Here is a 14,642-nt window from a genome sequence, read left to right as displayed (position 1 = left end):
AGAGTATCGGTTATAATATGAGCTGAATGGATGAATAGAAGGCTTGCAGAGGGAGCGATTAGATTTTTGTTGGTTTGTTTCTTCGAGTTAGAAAGGATTTCAGTGCCTTCAGTCAGTTTAATGTTGTGTAAGTGTAATAACAACGCTGCGTTACTGTACAGCAGTCAGTATTATATTTGTCTTCCATGAGGCTCAGCAGTTGAAACTCTCCTCTGTCTGAAACCTGGAAAAAATGATTACAAAACAGTTTTCACAGACAGACTGAAACTGCATGTTGAACTCACCTTTATTTGAATTAACCTTTATATGTGTGTGAGTGTGTGTGTGTGTCATATGTGGCTGATTAAGACGCTTTCATGTTAAGGTCATTAAGGTCAATGTTTAAATCTGACTGATCATTCACAAATATGAAACCAAAGTACTGTCATCCACAAGGTTTATGTTGTAATTAAAGCCAAAGTGATTAGTGATCAGTCAATGGACAGAAAATATTAATAATTGATCATCATTTGATACCAAAATGGAAAATATTCTTCCTCAGCTTCACAACTTTTATTATTTGCTTTTTTTTGCAGTTCTTATGTTATTCAACTGAATGCCTTTAAACTTCTGACTATCAATTAACAAAATTGACTTGAAAAAATAGTCGGCACATTCATCCATAATTAAATGAATCAGTTGCCAGTTAAACACATGTTGAGTTGTGATTAGTGCCTAGAAAATGAATCAAGGAATCAGTTTGCTTGAGTTGTAGATTTCTCCTCTTTTTGGAAGAACTATGGACTGCTCTGTCTTTGTCGTGTCTACCTGTTATGTTCTCCCCTCTTATATGCAAATTCTTTCTTGTGTACACAGGTGTGTGTGTGTGTGTGTGTGTGTGTGTGTGTGTGTGTGTGTGTGTGTGTGTGTGTGTGTGTGTGTGTGTGTGTGTGTGTGTGTGTGTGTGTGTGTGTGTGTGTGTGTGTGTGTGTGTGTGTGTGTGTGTGTTTACAGTAAAGTGTGACCCAGCTCGTCTCTGTACTTTGATTCATCCCCACTTCCTCTGCTAAGGCCCTTTATTATTACTGTGCTGGAAGTGCTTGACTGAAAGCAGAAGGATTAAAGCCGTGTCAAACATGCTTCTGTCTCTTTTTCTCTATGACCCCCCCACACACCTCTCTTCCCTTTCCTTCCCCTTCCCTTGGCACTCAGTGTTTAAACTCGCCCAGTGCCAAAACAGGGATCTGGTAACTTTGGGCCGTGCTGTTTGTTTGTGCGAGTCCTGCTTGAAGGTTCTGCTCTCTGGCCGGCGTCCAGATGCCCCACAACAAAGTGTTCATTGATTATCTTCGAGGTGGAGGCTTTTTTCTGTGACACTTTTTATTTCATTAAGCCTATTTTGTGTTTGCTCTTGAGGCGACAGAAAACTGCCGACATAGACAAAATTATATAGTTCTCTCTGTGACCTCAGAGTGAAACTAACTTCTGAGAAATGACAAAATCCTCCACTTACAAATAAAAATATTAAATTGATTCGCAATAAAACCCACACTATTTGCAGTTCATTATACTCAGATTTATATCCTGCCAGTTAAGTAGTAAAATTCTGTTCAAATAAGTGAATTTATCCTCTGGAAGAAACTTTAAGGCCCTAATGCCACTTTTCTCCCCTGACCATAAACGCTCCGTCCACAGATGAGGAGATAAACATTAGATTACTCATTATGAGAGAATGAAGTTAGGGCTCAGTCTGTGAAAAACATCTAAACAACAGGAATTGAAATAAACTGGGATATGACATCAGGTAAAGGGAGGCATCACTTTAGACTGTTTGTTATGTGACGGCCGGACGACTCTGTCTTCTTGTTGTGGGGCAGAGAGCTTTTATATCTGTGGCTCAGTGATCCAGGTCAAGTTATACATTTGTTGCAGACGTTCTCAGTCTGCTGGAAACAGACTCCGAAGTTTTGTGCTTGTTAGCAACATAAAGAACTTCCCTTTGTGCTCTTTGTGATTGGATGGTTTAGGATCGAGTCTGTTTTCATTATAATTTTACTCCTCAGTGAGCAGGACTCTGACTGCTGCTGTCAGTGACTTTCAGCTGATGAGCAGTTTTTTTTTTTTAATCGTAAATGTGGTCAAAGTAGAAAAACAAGCAAAAAAATAAGCTTGACTAAATTGAAATAAATGGGCCACATAGGCTTTAGGACACATAATTAAACAGAATGATTTTGTTTTAATCACCAACAGCAACATCTAGATTACGAGGATGACTCGGTTGATAAAGATTTAACACGGGAATTAATGATTGTACAGTCAAGAGCTACTGTATAATAGCAGACAAAACATTACATGTCTTCTGTCAAAGCCAAAGGACTGAATGTATAGAAGATTAAACATTAACAGGATCCAAACGACAAGATAAAAGACAAGGTTTGCTGAGCTGAAAAAAATGCTGTAACCGTTGAATTTGAGACTTAAGGCTTTCAGTATAGCATGTATAATGAAGTAGCATCTCCGCTTCCGGACAAAGAAAAGAAGGAGGGAGTTGTGAATACAGGCGTGAAATTGCTGATTAGAAACTTGGAATGTATTGAAAGAAAACATACACTTGGTCTTGGCATGCGTCTGTTATCTTTCTGGCACATGAGAAAAAAAACAAAAAAACACTTGTCCAAGCCAAGAATATGAGCAAAAAAAGTGTTGAAGTGTCATTTGTGTACAATTCGGAGCTGTTAAATCCTTCATTACCAGCTGCAGTTTTACAGTAAAAACAGTGTTGTTGAACTGAACCCACTGATACGGGAACAGCTGTTGCATGAATCCTCCACCATGCCTGTACCTGCATCCATCCTGCATTTACTGTTGTAGCAGCTGTCACGTGTGTGCTGATGCTGCAAACGCTGTTTTTTATTGCCAGACTCAAGATTATCTCATCTTTTAATACAATATCAAATAAAAACACTGGTGATATTCTATATGTTTCTAATTATTAACAACTCCTAAGACCCCAAAAGGCCAAAACCAAGAATTTATTCATCCCACTAACAAGTATTGACTGTGTTTCCAAAGCCTGACATATATTATATTTTAATCAGGAGAGACAGATTCAGATAAAGAAAAGATAGATTGTTATTTTTAAACAGATGATGTGTCACAGAGACTTCACACCATCGAGTCCAGAAACTGGTGATCGCTGATGAAGCTGATGAATATGCTAATGCTCGCGTGTAGCAGCAGCCTGAATGTAGTGAATGCAGATAAACAAACAAATTTAAATAGAGACTGCACCTAGATGATAGGCTAACAATTTAAGTTTGTCACCCTGTTATTGGATAGAAGAGACCAGCTGATCAGAACAGCTGATATCATGATTGACAGCCCCAAACAATGACAGCAAGGAAATTATGAGTGAGCATATGTGAGACGAGTGAATGGCAGATGCATGACAAACAAACTACAGGCCTGCAAAAGAATAGTCTTCCTGACTGAACTTATGCTAGAGCTTCATGTCTCCGTGCCATAGAGCTCTGTTGTTGAACTACATCTATTAAAAACACATTAATGAGCCACATCAGTGTAATGAAGGACATGTTTATTAATTGAGGAGTACATCTTCATCCCACCCATCATCATCAAAGGTTCACCATTGTCCTCACTACCTTCATATAAAATACTATTTTGGTCCACTAGCTAAGAACTGTCCAAATTATGAAATAAAATGTCCATTTGTCTGACATTCTCTTTTCCTTATGGTCTTTTTCAGATGGTGTCCACTCAGTATCAGCCCAGTGTCTCCTCCAAGTCACCATCATCACGGATGAAATGCTGTCCAACAGCATCACGTTGAGGCTGGCCAACACCTCCCAGGAGCACTTCCTCTCCCTGCTGCTCGCCCAGTTCCTGGACGGTGTGGCCCGCGTCCTGTCTGCGGCCCCCGAAGACGTCGTCATCTTTAACATCCAAGACGACACGGACGTCAGCGCTCGAATCCTCAACGTCAGCCTGTCGGTGGCCGTTCCTGTGTTGGGGGACGGACACCAGCGGCCCGGAGGCCTCAGCCACGCAGGGGACCGACCCGGGACAGCGGTCGAGAGTGGAGGTGGAGGAGAGTTTTTCGGCTCGGAAGAGCTGCAGGAGAGGCTGTACTTGAACCGCAGCCTCCTGGCCAAGATCTCCTCACAGGAAGTTCTTCCCTTTGACGACAACATCTGCCTTCGGGAGCCGTGTGAGAACTACATGAAGTGTGTGTCCGTGCTGAAGTTCGACAGCCTGGCGCCGTTTGTGGCATCAGACACCATCCTGTTCAGACCCATCCACCCCATCGCCGGGCTGCGCTGCCGCTGTCCCGACGGCTTCACAGGAGACTACTGTGAGACGGAGATCGACCTCTGCTACTCCAAACCCTGCGGAGCTCACGGTGCGTGTCGCAGCCGAGAGGGAGGCTACACCTGCGAGTGCTTTGAGGACTACACAGGTGAGAGCCCTCATTTAGCATCAACTAATTACTGATGAAGCAGGGCTGTTTTTTTCAGTTACTTTCATCCCTTGGCTTCATTAACCACTTGACCTTCCTTAGTTACTGTTGCTATGACTGTCGAAGTTTCCAATCTCATATGGCACATGATGCAGTTTACAATAATAATAGTGATTGATTAAAAAACAATCTTTGGTCCTTGATTTCACACAGAGGTAGACAAAAGCAGGCTTTTGATTTCTAGCGGGAACTTGTCAGCTGAAATGACAACTGTAACTAGCAGATGTCACGAACTAGCTGGCTAGTTGACACTAACCTTGTTAGTTGGCTGAAAAGTTTATCTCCAGCTGACTCATAGAAAGGTATTAAATACTCAGCTGATGGATACGTGATATAATTTTAAAAGAAGCTAAAGTTTACACGTCGCAAGATAAAAATCAGCATCCTCACCAGTTAATGATCCATGAAGAAGATGCAACGAAAGGAGCCGCAGTGTTCTCGTATTGCAGTGTAGAGCTTTATCATAATATATGAAAAGTAAAAATGTCAGATCAGACTTTAATAATTAATTTTTTTGGTTTTCATATATATAGCAAATGCCATGTTTTTATTTTATGGGAGTCATTGAACACAGGCCTTTAGGTGGCAATCTGAATCACTTCAAGGGTCTGTTCTCTGCCCCCCACCCCCACCCCAGTGCAACCGCAGTGCCTACATTGTCTCTATTTACGCCCCTGTAGTAAGCTAGATAGAGCGGATTATCATAACATCTATACAATCCTTACATTTTGCTGTTGTGTTTCCGGTTTTGGCCACATGCAAAGTGTTTTGTGGAGAAATCCAGAGCGGTTAGCCCACAGTTTTTTGAGCTATGATTGAACAATCAGTTTTTGAGGCGGGGGGGGTTGCTATCTGTCCCTTGTGAGTTCCTCCTGAATAATTTTCCTGTCTTCAAACGTCCTTCCACTAGGAGGTAAAAGGGCACAATTTCTGCCAAGCTGTGTCCACATGTAGCCTTCAAAATGTTAATTTCTTCTCCTTCACAAAGATCCCATGGGGACATTAAAGTCTACATCTGTCCCACTCACTCCCCTGCTCAGCTCTTTATTGAACCTGGCCCTTTTAAAAAAAGCAGACTGTCCTGTACGCTGATGACTGTAGCTCTGCAGACAAAGGCTGAGTGATGAGTTATTGATCCGGTTGTCGGCCACAGCGGAAGTAAACAGTTGCTATGCATTTCCGTGAATTTAAATGTAGTTTGCCCTAATTGGACCTGAACGCCACATAAGTTAAGTCTGTTTGTTTGTTCTTTATCTGGTTCATTTACCAGATCAAGTTAGAGCGGGTTCTATTTTTAAATACATTTAAATTATTGTATTCTGAATGATGAAAAACCTTGTTTTATGCTATTTATGCTACCGTTGAACTACGTAGTTATTCACACCTACACTCAAAACTTCACCCTGAGCTGTAGGAGAGGACTGTGTTTCAACGAACAGGAAGAAAGATGATATAAAAAAAAACCTCTGTTTACTCTCTGATGTCTATTTGGTGACTGGGGATTTCAGAGAAATCTTTACTTTGTGAAGAAAAACACAGCAGTTGTATCGCTGAATGGCTAAGGGAAGTAAAGTATTAATTATAGAAGGCTGCAGATGGAGAATGTCCCCTGGCTGTAAAATGCCCTGTGGTAAAAAATACCTGAGATAAAAAAACATATCACAAAGCACACAATATGTTGAGACGGGAGAACAGAAGCTTCCATTTGCAGCGATAATGAAGAATTAATTTATCACTGTTGGCAGCAGAAATATTAACCGGTTGAAGGACTTGTTATTCAGTCTCCAAAAATGATTCAGGTCCTCAAAGGGTTAAAGTCTGTCTGCTCATACATTTTATGGTTAAGGGGAAAAGGAAGAAGTTGAAAAAGAGTTGAAAGAGGAAGCAAATTAAAATATGCTGATTTATACAGTATGCATATTTGGGTAGTTGCCCCATCTTTTTGTTGAGAGGTTAAGTGGGTCAAACCTTGACTTTTAAATGCGATTTGGAGTTTCATCTTGTCTTTGAAGCACAGAGCTACTTGGTTTATTAAATTAAATGATGATAAGTAACGTAAAGTACATTTTCTCAAGCACTGTACTTAAGTACTATTTTGAGGTACTTTACTTAAGTATTTCAGTTTTATGCTACTTTATACTTCTACTATTTAAAGGTCAATATTGTCATTTTTACTCCACTACCTTTATTTGACTTGAGTAAATAGTTACTTTACAGATTCATATTGTTTATTATGAATACAGTTATCATACTGATTGTTAAGATATAATCAACAATTAAATTCAGATGTAATATTATAGATTGTTTTACCAAGCAGTATATAACCTGGTTACAATTAAGTGTTCCTTACACATTTTAAAGCCTGATTATAATCCAGTTTTTATAATTTTCTGAAATGATGTGTACATTTACTTTTTGTACTTTGAATACACTTTGCTGTCAATGCTTCTCTCCTACTTAAGTCAACTTTGAATGCAGGACATTTAAGGAGAGTATTTCGAGAGTATTTCGAGAGTATTTCGACACTATTGTATTGGCACTTTTACTTAAGTAAAGTGCTTCATCCACTTAAGATTATTGAAAATTGAAATAAAGTGCTATGAATTAGGCCATATAGTCGTGAATAATACATATTTATTTTCTTATAATGGTCGTTTGACATGATACTTGAATCATTTTGGAGCAGAATTTTTACGTTTATGTGCAGGTGTTCAGCACCTGTGACTTCATCTTATATAAAAGTAGAAGTTCCACATTTAAACAATTTACTTAAACTAAGTCTACAGTCACATTTGCTGTAAAAAGAACCCCCCCGGTATAATAAATATCTAAACTAGAAAGCAGAGAGTGCAGATATATTCACGCTGTTGCCTTTGTGCTCTCTGTAATGGCATCACTTCCATTATTCCTCATCAAACATTAAAAGGTTTTTTCACCTATTTATGCCGCTGTTTATGAAGCCTGAAATAGTGTCGGGCATTTGAATGTGTGAGCTCAGCCACTCAGAGTCCGGGTTGAGTGACACTTACATATTCTTATGCACAGCTGTGGGTGTTGGAGCTGAACTATAGGTGCTTTTAACGTGAATCGGCAGAGACAGAGGGAGAATGTGTGAGTGGGTGAAGTGGGCATATTTTCATCCTGCAGCAGGGACCACAAGCAGCCACTTTAATCTCCATCAGAAGAGAACCAGTAGAACCAGGTGCTGTTAGATCCAGTATGCAGGACTTGTCGAGCTATGTGAGAGTGAACGTGATTATGTAGCTGATGATTTAAGATGTTTGAATCCTGCTGTCAGACCGTCTGATCACACAAGGTCGTGCAGACTTCAGGTTTTTATTTGATGTATTTTCCTCTGTGATCTACAACTCCCACTGTTCTGCCTCAGTGAGCGTTGAGTTCACCGTTCTCCACACCATGCTGGGGCCCGGGAGGTGTGTGTGTGTGTGCGTGTGTGTGTGTGTGTGTGCGTGTGTGTGAGTGCTAAATTGCTCACTCTGTGTGATTCGGTTGGATAGCTAAGTGCTGAAAAGCTGCGATTATGCTTGTGAGAGAGTTGGATGGACAATCTGAGGAATGTTTATGTGTTAATGGTGCATGGATGGATGTGTGTGTGTGCGTGTGCGTGTGTGTGTGTAACTGTTGGACCGTAGGCGTTGCCAGATGGTGGTGGGGAAAAAAATATATATATATATATATATATATATATATATATATATGTATAACAGCCATCATATTTGGTGTTTTTCAAAAGGACAGATTGAATGATTTGCCTCGGCTGAGTCATTCTGTAGATGCTGAACAACAAGATGTCATCCTCCTTTACTTCTCATGTTTCTCTTACTGTAAAACACACAGCTTGAGCTGTTCACTTTTCATCCATTTGTATGAAAATAAGTGAATCGCACCATCCTGCATGTGTTTGTGATGATCATTCATCAGCTATCTGCTGACCTGTGATGAGAAAGACCCTTTTTTCCTCTGGTAATTCATTGAATTATCAAGAATGCATTTGTGGTGTTTTAATGTGAGGGCATGCTTTTGCAGCAGGAACTGCTGAATTCTTTCACATCACCTCACAAAGATATTTGAATGATCACATGGAGAAGCCCTTGTCTCTGAGAGATGACTTGAATAGACAAACATTGTCAGACACATTCAGTAGCAGCCACACAGATTCCTGAACCAGCACCAGTAGTCTTTTTTTTTTCTCAAATTTCAAATCTGTATACCTCACCTGTGAATATTTTTAAAGTAAGTGACATGGCTTGACATAATGATGGCATGAATTGAACTGAATTTGGATCGGTCACATCTGGTGCGATACCATTCAGACGATAGAGGTGCAGGGATGACGTATTTCTGTAGCTCAACACAGAAGTTAGCATCGAACTGGTTCCCTCTACAAAAAGCCAATAGGATTTTTAGACAAAGACCTCAAGCCGCTTTGCTTCATAATTATAACTGCAGTGGTAAAATCAGTTCAATCATTTGCTTTTAACACAATACTAAAACAAACAAACCACAAACAATATAACAGTATAAAACAGAATCAGGTTTATTGACCAATCGGTTTTCACATACTAAGAATTTGCCTCTGTGTTTGATGCATAACAAACAAACATAGTAATAGAACTGAAAAAGATAAATCAAGTACTGCAAAGTCAAGAATCTAAAATAGAAGAAAAAAATTATAAAAAAAACTGTAAATGTATCAAAAAGTTGTATCAGTTAATCCGTGCCTTAGAATTATTCTAAAGTGTCGCTGTGTTTCAGTTTTTGAGTGTGTTCAGTCCTCAGGCTCTTGATGACCTGCGAAGTGGCAAGAAGATTTGATCATAGATAAAGCTTGAGGTCATGTATCTATTTTGTTATTGATCACCTTATCTCATCATTCACCGTTATAATCCTGATTATTTGCTCTTTCAATATTCTCACACTGACCTCTTGGTCATCAAATGTATTATCTGTGTTTGAACAAACTGAGGCTGTGCTGTAGTGAAAGAAGATTTTCTCTCAGCTTCGCTGAGCTTGTTGTCGTGTCTGAAGGGATGATGATCACCTGTAACCTAGCAGCACAGACACACCTGTAGATCTCTAAACAAACACAGTTTGCACACATGAGTGGTACACTGTGACACTACATCTTTTGATTATCTTTTGATTATTCTATTGTCAAGTCTGATTATTATTGTTACTGTTCTCAGATTAATAAGAGCTGCTTTTTTTAATGTGATCTTTGTAGCAATTGTTTGAAATACAGGATGTTGTTCATTTAGCAAATCACTCATTTATTACGACTATTTGTCCCATTTTGTCCATTTAGTTTGTTTGGTGTGTCTGTGTGTGTGTGTGTGTGTGTGTGTGTGTGTGTGTGAGGATCCTCTGGGATCAATTATGATTGACTGAAAGAGCAACAAAAACCCATTTAGCAGATAAATTATCATCTGCTGTTTTTCATTGTGTGTTTGAGAAAAACAAGAATAATGTGTAGGCAGAGGTGTAAATATCTAAATTTATATTCCGTGTTATAATTGGCTTTAATGCATGCAGTAACTTTTTATTCTGTTTTACAATTTGGTGGTTATTAAGTGGTGTTTGCCGGATTTTTGAATATGTCCTTTATTCAGCCTCACCTAGATTTTCAGTTTAATTATAATTATGAGGAGAAATGTTTATCCACAGTCAACGCCTTTTTATATTCAGTTCATATAATGTCATTATATGTTCAATAAAGTATCAAATTCATAAACCAAAAACAAAATTTTAAGATCAAAGCACTGAAGTGTCTCTTCCTGTCTAAATAAAAACAGGATGTGTCCCCTGCTGCCTTAATGATTCATGCTGGCAGCAAACACCGTGTGGGCACTGGGATGGACTTATAGAGGGGTGAAAATAGAGCAGAGGAGACATGTTTGAATTATTGATCAGGATATTCTGTAGAATTGTGACTGCGAGCCCATTACCCGCCCCGCTGTGCTGCTCACCTGGCAACATAAAGCTGTTGTGGTGGAGACGTCCCACAGGGATCAGCTGAACACTGAAAAGCATTTTGCAGGTATCAGTGAGGCAGATCTGTATACATTTGCACCTAAATGTACTGTTAAATATGTATTTTCTACAGTAAAGCACAGTGTTGTTGTGACTAAACCACCTGAGCAGCTCTGTTTATTACAGCTCTGTTTGCTGATGCAATGTTTGACCACAGTGGCTGCTTAAAGGAACACAAGTAGTTTATTGCCTACAGCGTGTTGCTGAATTAATAACAAGGCAGACAACCCTGTAACAAAAAGGCTTTATTTTGCAGCCGGCTGGCCAGCAGAAGCTGTTTGTCATCAGCGAGAAGTAAATTGTCATGAGCTGACAGCGTAGAGCTGCTATTACGCTCCATTTTATTGCTTCAGGAAGAGACATGGCACCCTGACATGTTACAAGGTTTTACACCACTTTAGAGTGAGGTAAACTTATAAAGTTCTCAATAATGGCTTCAGGTTGAAAGACAAGTTATTTGTTTCTTACAGATCAGTAGTCATTATATAGCATAAAAGTACCTTTTGGGATGTGAGGAAGTGCACATATAAGTCAAAGGAACCCCCATTTATAAAACCTTCATATATCAAAGACCATTTTTGTCTTAGGGGGACAAAAGGTCAACAGATGGAAGAGGTATCTGAAAGCTGGGAACCTGAATATTAATTTGAGATGCTGCTCAGTGTGTCAAGCTGTTATAGTCATTAATTAAAATAAATTGTGAAAGGCTTAGAACAATATGATTGAAATATATGTCAATTCCCCAGCTCAATTTTTTCTATTTTTTCAAAAGTTGTTGCACCAATTTTTGGGTTGATACCATTTATTACACAGATTTAGTGCTAGATTGAACAATTATTGAACACACAAAAATTTTAAGAATGATCAAAAATCCCTCCAAAATATCACATTAAGACAAGAGCTTGAGGACCACCATCAAAAAATGCAACATTTTTAGATTTAATCAAGAATTGCATATCTCTGTGATTTAATTACAAGCGCTTCTGTTATAGAAACTGCTCTGAAAACTCCTTTTTGTTAATATTCCTATGAAAGCCATACATCCTCTGAATGTCTATCGTCTCTAGTTTATGCTTGTAAAGTTTCATGAGGCTGTGATTATCCTAGATGTCACAATGGGTCATTTTATACAGCGATAACGTATGAGTGCAATTGGGATAATTGAGTCTCTGCTTTCCAGTCATACACAATTTTTGTCATTCCAAGGCGACCCAAGTATGCATAAATATTGAATTACACGATAAAAACGGGAAAAATAACACATTTATACTGCATGCTCAAAACTGCATGTTTTTTGCCCCAAAAACTGCATGAGTTTATCGTAAAGTTGGCATGGGGAGACTGTTGGGTACATATAAAAGCTCTTTTCATTCACATATCTTGAGGTGAGATGTCAAGGGACCCCTTTGAAAATCACCATCCTAGTTTAACTCTCCAAAATATAGCCTAACTTTGGAGAGTTATTCAGCCTCCTCATCAACATACTAGCATGACACTGCTGGTACCAATGGATTCATTAGGTCGTCTAGTTTCAAATGACACCAGTCACTCTAGCTTGAAGACTAAAACCCCTACAGCCTCTTAAAGACAGTAATGTCTGCGGTTTCGGAGGGTTAACAATCAGCCATTGATGCTGCAGTTATAACTGTTAGTAAATCTTTAACAAAAGGTTTTGGGCTGATACTCTGCAGCTTTCCTCTGGGAGGTCAACAGTTCACGGGAGGAATTCTTCATGAATTAAAGATCTAAGCAGGCAAAACAATCTTGGTAAAACGTTGGAAATAATTTATTTATTACTCTAAACATAAAGTAACAATTTAAAGTACTTAATAATTTGTGTCACCTTGTTGTAAACTGCAGCCGAAAGTTTAATCACTGTCTTCTAAATGAAGTTTTTTTCTTTCTCTGTGGTCCAAAATGATCTCTTTAAATCAAAAGATGCTCAGCTTCATTATCAGCAACTTCTACTTCTCATCCAGCGTCTCTTGACTTCACTTTGACCGAATCAACGTAACTCAACAACAGCGAAAAAACAAAGAAACTTGCTTTCAGCGCACTGTGAATAGAGTGATTAATAGTCAAAGAGTAAATAAAAGGCCTGTGTCTCAGTGGTGTTGAAGGACGATTTGGTGTGTGTGTGTGTGTGTGTGTGTGTGTGTGTGTGTGTGTGTGTGTGTGTGTGTGTGTGTGTGTGTGTGTGTGTGTGTGTGTGTGTGTGTGTGTGTGTGTGTGTGTGTGTGTGTGTGTGTGTGTGTGTGTGTGTGTGTGTGTGTGTGTGTGTGTGTCAGTGTTAAAGTATTCTTTCACTCTGCTTACTGAGTAGCTTTGACACAAATTCCAGCTCACACATGGGAGCGTACAGTCTCGCCTGATCAACTGCTGCAGCCTCCCCGTCCAGAGGATCCAGACAAACGGCTCATGTAAGCCGGCCGGCAGGGCCGAGGAGGGCGAAGACCCGATAGAGACACAGTCTCTTTGTCTGTGCTCGTCTGGCTGCTGTACTGACCTTCCCCTTCAAATTGATAACTGTTTTGTTAGCCTGGACAATTGTTGTGTCTCATTCTGCAGCTTAACTCGATGTGATCTATTTTTTATAATTGATTAACCTGAGACTTGATTCTTTTTTCGGTTAATCAATTTATTGTTTTTTATCAGAAAGAGGTCTTTTTGCCGACCAAAAAACCAAAACCCAAAGATGTAATTATCACAGAAGATAGAAAACCCCAGAAATGCGAATCTCTCCATGGATCATTGCGATATGAATATATTGTTTGGGATTCAGTTAAAAATGTCTTTGAACTCATTAACGGCTCAGTGAAATATAAGTTTACATTTATTCCATTTTATCTGATGGAATAAAATCAGATTTAGAAAGTCTGATTATAAGGAATCACATTTATAAACATGATGTCGTATTTTGGTTTGGTAAGAAAAAGGGTTAAATGACCAGATGTCAGGGTCAGGACACTAATATTAGCATCACAAATAGGCAATGCGTATTTATATTGTCAGATTGTAGTGCTGAAATTATCAGTTGCAGAATTGATCAGCTGATCAACACAAAGCTTCTCAATTGTGCATTATTAAATTGCTTTATCAAGAAAAAAATGAATCAACTATGTATTTATATAAATAATCTTTAGTTGCGGTCCTAGTCTTTTATGAAAAGCAACAAAACACTTTTGTTTTTATTTTATTTTTCTGAGATTCTCTGTACATTGCAGTACAGATAAGACTGACTGACATTGTGTTTTGAAACAAACTCATCAAATGTCTGTAAGGAGTGAAAAAGCTGAATGTAATCATCATGAGCCACCACAGTCTGCAGAAACTGCAATAATTGCATAATAATTGACGTTTTCAGAGTCTGAATGCATAAATACTTCCAACTCACTGCTTTGAGACACCAAGTTGTTCCCCTGAATGTGTATGCAGCACAAACTGCAACCATATTCCCAAAGGGAGGAGGGTGAGGAGGGGGAGGAGGGGGGAGACACGCTGGGTGTGACACAGAGGAGAGAGAACTAACTGTTCATAATTCTGAACCTTCTTGTGTCGGTCAGAGTTAACAATGTCTTAATGTAATTTTCATCCACTCCTGTATTTGTGAAACTGTACATCTGTATAATGTTCAAGTGGATTATGTTACATCTGTAACTGCACATATAGGACTGCTGCAGTGACAGAAAACAAGCATTGAGCAGTATGGAGTCCCTGAGGTGGAAGCTACAGGGATGACAGAGGTGATGCTGCTTGTCACAAACAATATTAATCCTCATTTCTCTTCACCCTTCTCTGTTTCCATCCACCTCTCTGTGTCCAGGAGAGCGCTGCGAGCTGTCATCCCGCTCAGGCCGCTGTGCTCCGGGAGTCTGCAAGAACGGAGGCTCCTGTGTCAACCTGCTGGTCGGCGGGTTTAAATGCGAGTGTCCGCCGGGCGGCTATGAGAAGCCTTACTGTGAGATGACCACACGCAACTTCCCCCCGCACTCCTTCCTGACTTTCAAGGGCCTCCGCCAGCGCTTTCACTTCACCCTCTCTCTCACGTAAGCACCTCCGCCTCCCTGCAACAAGC

At 39.5% G+C, this 14,642-nt stretch overlaps 1 protein-coding gene across 1 annotated transcript in view; it reads left to right on the top strand.

The window, feature by feature from the left end:
• The window catches only part of celsr2 (cadherin, EGF LAG seven-pass G-type receptor 2), a 61,645-nt gene that overhangs the window by 17,236 nt on the left and 29,767 nt on the right, over window positions 1–14,642 (top strand). Inside the window, exons 2-3 of the mRNA XM_054616477.1 lie at window positions 3,746–4,456; window positions 14,391–14,613. Coding sequence (XP_054472452.1) covers window positions 3,746–4,456; window positions 14,391–14,613 — 934 coding nt within the window. The remainder of the gene's footprint in view (window positions 1–3,745; window positions 4,457–14,390; window positions 14,614–14,642) is intronic.

The sequence above is a fragment of the Anoplopoma fimbria genome, chromosome 17, assembly GCF_027596085.1.
Source record: "Anoplopoma fimbria isolate UVic2021 breed Golden Eagle Sablefish chromosome 17, Afim_UVic_2022, whole genome shotgun sequence".
Taxonomy (NCBI): Eukaryota; Metazoa; Chordata; class Actinopteri; order Perciformes; family Anoplopomatidae; genus Anoplopoma; species Anoplopoma fimbria.
The sequence above is the reverse complement of the archived record's forward strand: the minus strand, read 5'-3'. Positions and strand labels throughout refer to the sequence as shown.